Source organism: Microtus ochrogaster, unplaced genomic scaffold (assembly GCF_000317375.1).
Source record: "Microtus ochrogaster isolate Prairie Vole_2 unplaced genomic scaffold, MicOch1.0 UNK114, whole genome shotgun sequence".
Taxonomy (NCBI): domain Eukaryota; kingdom Metazoa; phylum Chordata; class Mammalia; order Rodentia; family Cricetidae; genus Microtus; species Microtus ochrogaster.
This window is the reverse complement of record NW_004949212.1, coordinates 7,488-16,015: the sequence shown is the minus strand read 5'-3', so window position 1 is coordinate 16,015 and position 8,528 is coordinate 7,488. Positions and strand designations below refer to the sequence as shown.

Here is an 8,528-nt window from a genome sequence, read left to right as displayed (position 1 = left end):
TAATACATTCTCGCATTGCCCTACCTACAGTGAGAAACAACTTCTTCCTTCTAATGTTTACCCAAGATACAATGACTATTAGATTCCCACTATGAACTCTTTTGTCTTTAAGTGACTCATTGTTTATTGAAGGTCCTCATCTTTTTTTGTCACTTTACAAAGACTCCATGGATCTGTGGTCAGACTCCCTCAGTTGGACTGGGAACTCCTACGACAACCTGTTGTATAATCAGAGTGAAAGTCATGTAACATTGGAGTCAAAGTGTGGATTTGGGGTTCCCCCTTCGTAACCTGATGGGCTAATCAGCTGTTTTCCCCACACAGGTTGTTTGATGGTCAGACACCTGTGTTAGCTATCATGGACACAGAGATGATGAAGAATATACTAGTAAAGGAATTCTATTCTGTGTTCACAAACCGACGGGTAGGTAACGTTTTTAAATTTAAAAAAATTAAGGATTTATTTTTGTTATATTTATAACTATATATGTGTGTGTGTGTGTGATTGAATATGTATATTTATGAGTGAATGCTATATGTGTGTAGGTTCCTATGGAGTCCAGAAAGGGGGATGAGTCCCCTGGATCTGGTGTTCCAAGCAGTTGGAGAGGTCTGATATGTGTGACGTGAACTGAACCTCTCTCCTCCAGAAGATCAACAAGCACCCTAAACTATTGAACCATCACCCAAGCCTCCCCATTTTAATAATCCAAAACAGTGTATTTTTCTTATTGAATTTATTTTGGTTGTTTATTTTGTTTTTTTCAGAAACAGAGTTTCTCTGTGTAACCCTGACTGCCCTGGAATTCACATTGTAGACTAGGTGGTCCTTGAACTCACAGAAATCTGCCTGGCTTTTGAAACCATGGAAAATTCTTGTCTTACAAAGAGCAAATATTTGTATTTTTTTTTTTTTGGACTCTAGGATGTAGGACCAGTGGGTATGATGAGTAAAGCCATCTCCTTATCTAAGGATGAGGAGTGGAAGAGAATTCGAGCCTTGCTGTCTCCCACCTTCACCAGTGGAAAACTCAAAGAGGTGACTAAAAGGACTGTTAGTTGAAATGTTTGTGTGACTTGAGTGTCCACACCTGATAACCATGGGTGCCTTTGTGTTTTGTGCTTAGATGTTCCCCATCATTGAACAGTATGGAGATATTTTGGTAAAATACTTGAGAAGAGAGGCAGAGAAAGGCAAGCCTCTCGACATGAAAAAGTGAGTAGTGGTACATCCACTGTGGTTCTGGGAGAGGAAGGGCAGCAGGGGCAGAAGCGTCATCCTTCTGTGTGTCTCACATGTCCAGCTGCTCCTTCTTCCCTTTTAGACACTAGATGACAAATGTACAGTTGAGAAAGAAACATGATAGTATCAAGGTCACAAGGATAAAGGGAGGGTAGGAGGGGAAGGTGCTTGATCAATACTAAGGTGGTTTAGCCTATCTTGGCCAAGAATATGAATTATTTCAGGCTTCTTGCTGCATATGTGTATGTCTTTATTTCATCAGAGTGTTTGGGGCCTACAGTATGGATGTCATCACAAGTGCAGCATTTGGTGTAAACGTCGATTCCCTCAACAACCCAAAGGACCCTTTCGTGGAAAAAACCAAGAACTTCATAAGATTTGATTTTTTTGATCCATTATTCTTGTCAGTAGGTATGTATGATGGTTATTTTGCCTTTTGACCCATTGATCTTATGTGTGACCATGCTTGTCAGTTCTTTCTTCTCTTCTACACTTACTGAAAGTAGCAACTTTATTGGTATATAATTCACCTGACATGTAATTTACTATCTTTTTGGATTGTACTTATAGGCACTGTCCAATAGGTTCAGTGCATTCAAAGACGTGTAGTCCCTTACTTGTTTTCAATATTCATATTTCTTTTAGACAAGGTCTCACTATATAGCTCTAACTGGCCTGGAAGTTGCTGTGTAGATCAGGCTGGCCTTGAACTCACAATGATCTCCCTACTTCTGCGTCCTGAGTGCTGGAATTAAAGGTGTACGCCACTATTCCTGGCTTTGATTTGGAATTCTTCTATTTTTCCTTTGATAGTGTCTTGATTATACCCACACCTAACTCTCACCTCCCACTTGCCTTACATATCCTGATGGAGGAAGGTCATTGGTTAAATAAACTGCCTTGGCCCTCATAGGTTAAAACATAGGTGGGAGGAGTAAACAGAACAGAACGCTGGGAGGAAGAGGAAGTGAGCTCAGACGCTATGCTTCCCCTCTCTGAGCCAGACACAATGAAGCAAGCCGCCAGGTCAGACATGCTGAATCTTTTCCGGTAAGCACACCTAGTGGTGCTACACAGAATATTAGAAATGGGTTAGATCAATATGTAAGAGCTAGCCAATAAGAGGCTGGAACTAATGGGCCAAGCAGTGTTTAAAAGAATACAATTTGTGTGCTGTTATTTCGGGGCATAAGCTAGCCAGGCGACCAGGAGCTGGGGCGGCAGGAATGCAACCCGCAGCTCCTACTACAATACCCTAAGACATCTTTCACTCAACTTTGTCCCCCCAGAGAGTCCAAGGAATGCTGCCTGCTAGGATGCTGACCAATATTATTGGCATGATCTCATGCAGGTGGTTTGTTCAGGAGTGGGTCATGCCTCGTCCTGGATATGGCATGTTGCATCACTACTCCCTGCCTCTTATTTTACTCCCACATCGACTTTCATGATGTTCCTTGAGCCTGTAGTGGTAGGGGTGTTGATACAGCACTCAACAATCACTTATTCCCAACACTTTGACCACTTAGGACTCTGTATTGACTGATGATCTACATGGCCAATTACCAATGTCAACTGCAGAGTACTCTGTTCTAGCCATGCTGCACATTTGCACCATTGTCCTTCAAGCAGCCTTGACCTGAGCAACCACCAATTCACTTTCTCTATATTTACATATTCTGAGTATTTCCTACCAATGGGATCATAGACTATGTCATCTTTGTGACAGGCCTCTGTCATTTAGCACATTATTAAAGGAAGTAAGCATTACTGTCTTCTGTGTCTATGAACAATTAATATTCCATTTTAGTTGTTCAACTGAAGTTAGTTTTACATGTTTGCTATGAATTTTGCTGCTATAAGCATTTGCATACAAGGTTATATTTGATATTTGGGTTTTTTTTGTTTGGGGTTCTATGTTCAGAATTTTTGTTCCTGAGTTACAAAGTAACCCCATCTTAAACATATTAAACAATTGAGCATTTATTTTCCATAGTATCTATAGCATTTTCTATGTCTTCTAGAAATGCAGGAGAGTTCCAGATTCTCCATGTTTCACCCAACACTTGGCTCTCCCATGACTTTGATCATTGCCACTTAGTGGATATGCTGCAGGCTGAACCTGTAGTTTTGATTAGAATTTCCCTTGTTCTAATGCAATTAAAAAGCTAAGCTAGATGTGTTAATGTCTGTTTTTAGATCATCTATCTTACATAATAGAATTGTTTTTAACATTTTTAAGGATTTATTTATTTTTATTTTATGTTTATGGGTGTTTTTACCTGGACATATTGTATCACATGGATGAAGTGCCTGCTCAGGCCATAAAGGGCATGGTTCTGGGAATCAAACCTGGGTCCTCTGTAGACCACCAGTGCTACCTGTGGAGCCATCTCTCCAGTCCCTGTAGTATTTTTGTATATGTTCTGGGTGCAGTTAGCAGTGGTGCTTCGTTTAAAAGTTTAATACTTTCTCTGTCAATTACTTTTCCATCCACAGCTCATGTGCCCTTTTGCCTACATTCCACCCTTTCTTAATACCTAATATCATCCTCTCCTTGTCTCCTTTTGAGCATTATCCCATATCCACACTTATACCTTTCACATATTTGCATTTGTCATTATAGGCTAGACTCTGGATGTGAGGGAGATCATGTGATGTTTCTTTATTTCTGAATTTGGATCACCTGTCTTTGAACTTGGCTTTACAAGGGTTCTGGGTACCAAATTCAGGTCTTGTGCATGCATGGCAAGTATTTTATCAATCAAACCACCTCTCCTGCCTTGGAGTTAGTTGTTATAAAATTGAATTTATTACTGTAAAGTTTGGTTATTTGAGATTTTATAAATGAAGGCTGTAAGCCTATGGATGGACTGTATTTGGACTGCCAGAACACAAATAATGAATGACACAGAAACTTTTTATTAATTATGAAAGCTTGATCTTAGTTCAGACTTGTTCCCAACTAGTTCATTTTTGTTTCTTTGTTTTTCAAGTCAGGGTTTCTCGGTAGTTTTGGTTCCTGTCCTGGACCTAGCTCTTGTAGACCAGGCTGGCCTCAAACTCATAGAGATCTGCCAGCCTCTGCCTCCTGAGTGCTGGAATTAAAGGCCTGTGCTATCACCACCTGGCTTCCTCTAGCTCTTATAGCTTAAATTAACCTATTTCTATTAATCAATGTTCTACCATGTGGCTCATTACGTTTTTTCCTTATGTGCATCTGATACTCCATTCCTACTACCTCCCCCAATCTTTTGTTTTGTTTATATCACACCAGTTGAGAAACAAATGCTATCTTGGCTCTTCTTTCTTTACTATTTATTTATTTATTATTCACTGATTGATTGACTTACTAGCTTAAGAAGAAATACATTGATATATTTGTGTGTGTTGCACACATGTGCTTTGGTGTTTTGTGGAATGTGCAGATTAGAGGACAACTTACAGTAGTTTGTTCTCTCCTTCCACAATGTCTGATTAGCTTTTCAGATGCAGGTTGTTAGGCTCTTCTGCAGGACACTTTAGCTATTGAACTATGTCAATGGCCGTGTCTATATTTTGAATCCACACAAACTACAAAAGCAGAGTTAAATCCAATAGTCAGATTTGTTCCTTTGAGTACCCCAGAATGCAGAAGAAGTATTATGATGGTGATCCAGTGTGAGAAAGGTCACAGAGAGACTTTGGTTGTTTGAGACCCCGGTGACTTGTTCTTTGGATTGTTTGTGATTTCTCAAAATGAAACTTGCATCTCCACTAAAACTTATTTTTTATCTTTCTTTTCCAGTACTCTTTCCATTCCTCACGCCAATGTATGAGAGGTTAAATGTCTCCGTGTTTCCTAAGGATTCGATAGCATTTTTCAAAAGCTTTGTGGAAAGAATGAAGGAAAATCGCCTAAATACTAAGCAGAAGGTGAATGTTTTCATGAGAGGTCCAGGGTTTGATAACATGTTGAGCTGTGAATATGTGAACTGTGTGTTTCCCTTCAGCTGTCACTAAAGGTAAATAAAGAAGACTAGATTTAGAGAGAGAAAAAGAATATTTCTATTTCTGTGAGAGAGGTTAAAATTTTAAAAAATACTGAAAGTAAGTTAGGAATTAACTCTTAACAATCGGAATGAAACCAAGAGTGCACTGCATAAGGATTGGGGAAAAAAATGGCAAGGGCAAAGACCTGTGCAACATCAAGACCACAAAATCTCCACTTTAGATGAGAGACGACCTCTCCAAGTTTCACTCCTTACTGAAGAAATATTGGCTGTTGATGACTGCAGAGGGAGGGTGTTGCCACCAGTCAGTTTCCCATGCACCAGCAGATAGTCCTACAGCCAAGTACTTATGGGCAGCATCATTTGAACTCAATGGATTTTTAAAAAGAAGAGGTCATGAAGTCTGGAGGGAGAAATGTTACAAGGGATCTAGAAGGAATTAAATAGAGGAAATGGTGGAATGGGTATGACCATATCTCATTGTATACATCTATGAAATTCTCTGAGGAAAGATAAGAGTGATTAAAATAAGGGAAATACTATTTTCACCTCCTTCAAAAAGATTTTCAAAAATCACTGTTATTGTTTAAAAGTATATCTGATGTAATTTATTGTAAAAGTGGTTGATAGGGTAGCTGGATTGCTTCCTGGCTTAGCCACTGGTGCTTTTGTTCTGTCATGGCTCAAGCAACCCTAGCCACATTTGTGACTTTAAGGTAGCTACATTCTCAGAAAGGAGGTTAAGCTTCTACACTCCAAGTCCACCTCTGACCTCTGACCTATTTTTTCAACTTTTCTTTTACTTCCAGCACCGAGTGGATTTTCTTCAGCTGATGATGAACTCTCATAACAATTCCAAAGACAAAGAGTCTCATAAAGGTAACCAAGGTCTCCCTGGTCTATGAACAAGGAAGCCCATGGGCAGTGGTCAGATTGCTCAGAAAATATGTGGGAAAGTTGTTTAACATAAGAATAGTTCTGTCGGGTTACTGAAAGGACACGGCTATATCTACATGGAATTTTCTAGAAGCACATGGATACAAGTTTGTTCCAAATATGAAGGGTAGCCATGATGGAAGTCTTCAACAGTCTCTGCGTGTCACCTAGGTCTACACAGGTGCTATTTCTGTCTTTCCTAGCATATTAACTGGGAGCTCTACCTAGACATTTGAGTCTAAACATCCAGTCAGGAGGCATGTACCCAAATGGTACTTACACTTTCTGGAGCCTTTTGTATACATGTGTTCTCTACATGAATCTCTGGTAAAAAGTTTACGTTTATGTGTTAAATAAGTGGAATCTTGGGAAAGCCTCCTTGTACAAATACACCGGTTCTCCTCATTCTTTTACACACTTAAAATTACTTTTGTATTTTTATCTTCTTAAGGTAGCATATGCATGTGTGTACATGAGTGTGTTCACATGTGTACACCTCTATGTGTGTATGGATTCCTGAGGAAGTCACCAAGTGTTTTCCTCAATCAAACTCTGCCTTTTTTCCAGACAAAGTCTCTCATTAAACCTGTCTGGCAGCCAGCAGGTCCCTATGATCTAAGAGTTGGGGTTACATGGTTGTATTACCACACTTGATTTTTGACATGAGCACTGTGAAGATTCAAACTCAGGTACTCATGCTTGTGAAGCAAATTCTCTTACCCATTGAGTCATCTCTCTCGCCCCCCATTTATGTTTAAGTTTTAATTTACAAGCATCATTACTATCATGGTTGCTAATTTATAGACTTTATTCTACATGTGTTTATCAGTAGCTAATGTAACGGGAGTCTTCCATTCTTACCTATTTCGTTATTTCTACAATTTATACAATTGTTTGTGTATAGCAATATGATCTTTTAGATCCCCAAATTTGCTTTTCAAAGTCATTATGTATTTTGTGTGTGAATTATCTCCAGTTTATCTGCATGAAGCCCTTTCATATGATCAGCTAACTTCAAATTGATCTATCCTTTCTCCTCTTCCTTTTGAAACAGGGTCTCATTTAGCCCAGGCTGTCTTCACATTCATGGTGTGCCTGAGGATGACCTTTTAACTTCTATACTACCATGCTTAGTTTATTCAGTGATGGAGATTCAACCTATGACTTTATGCATGTCAGGTTAGCGCTCTACCTATGGAGCTACATATCCTCAGCCCTTCTGTTTCAATTTTGATTGCTAAAACAGATATTAATTTTTAAAATACCCACTGATTGTGGGTTTATAGTCCAGTTTCAATTTAGTAGCAAGTTATTTACACTAAATAGGAAAAACTTTACCAACAAAAGAGTCACAGCACTCATGGCAAAAGGTTTACAACTGCCTGTAACTCCAGCTCATGGGCTCCATAGCCATCTTCTGTTCTTCGTGGGCACTTGTACACATGTGAGTTCACATACACAAATAAATAAAAATTACAAATCTTAAGCTCTAGAGGAGGACTGGAGTTCAGTACTCAGAACCTACCTCTGAAAGTTCACAACCTTCTAAAACTTTATCTCTAGGGGATCAAATACCCTCTTCTGGGTTCCACAGATACCCCTCCATACACAGAACCCATACACACACAAATACACATAAATAAAAATAAAAATAAATCCTAAAAATAGTAAATTACATGCCTTGAAGTTGTGCACTGATAGTGATGGTTTATGAAAATAGCATAAATCATGGGACATCCTGGCTGAAGCAATCTTTTCTTTCTCTGGCTGTCACATGGATGTCAGGGTAATAACAGTCCCAGAGTGACTGAGTGGCTTCTCCATATTTCCTTCGGGAAACAGGAACATCATTTGATTTTCCCCTCATCTTTTTTATGTTGGTACACCCTACCCAACTTTCTGAAATGTTTTCTTACTTTCAGCTCTATCTGACATGGATATGATGGCCCAGTCAGTTGTCTTTATTTTTGCTGGCTACGAAACCACCAGCAGCACCCTTGCCTTCACCCTGTATTTACTGGCTACTCACCCTGATATCCAGAAGAAACTTCAGGAGGAGATCGATGTGGCTCTGCCCAATAAGGTGAATAGTTAGTGGTTGGAATACGAGGAAAAAGAGATACCTTCTCATCAACTACAGTGGTGTGTGTGTGTGTGTGTGTGTGTGTGTGTGTGTGTGTGTGTGTGTGTGTGTGGAGAGGGAGGTTTATAGGTCATAGACCTATAATGGGATTCTTCCAAATCACTCTCCACCATGTTTTGTTTTTTTTTTTTGTTTTTTCGAGACAGGGTTTCTCTGTGGTTTTGGAGCCTGTCCTGGAACTAGCTCTTGTAGACAAGGCTGGTCTCGAACTCACAGA

The 8,528-nt window shown here is 39.5% G+C and overlaps 1 protein-coding gene across 1 annotated transcript in view; it reads left to right on the top strand.

The window, feature by feature from the left end:
- The first annotated feature begins 308 nt into the window (after positions 1-308).
- Positions 309-8,528, top strand: part of LOC101996869 (cytochrome P450 3A2-like) — a 14,719-nt gene continuing 6,499 nt past the window's right edge. Inside the window, exons 1-7 of the mRNA XM_013355331.2 lie at positions 309-424; positions 926-1,039; positions 1,128-1,216; positions 1,506-1,654; positions 5,028-5,155; positions 6,042-6,111; positions 8,091-8,251. Coding sequence (XP_013210785.1) covers positions 359-424; positions 926-1,039; positions 1,128-1,216; positions 1,506-1,654; positions 5,028-5,155; positions 6,042-6,111; positions 8,091-8,251 — 777 coding nt within the window. The 5' untranslated portion in view covers positions 309-358. The remainder of the gene's footprint in view (positions 425-925; positions 1,040-1,127; positions 1,217-1,505; positions 1,655-5,027; positions 5,156-6,041; positions 6,112-8,090; positions 8,252-8,528) is intronic.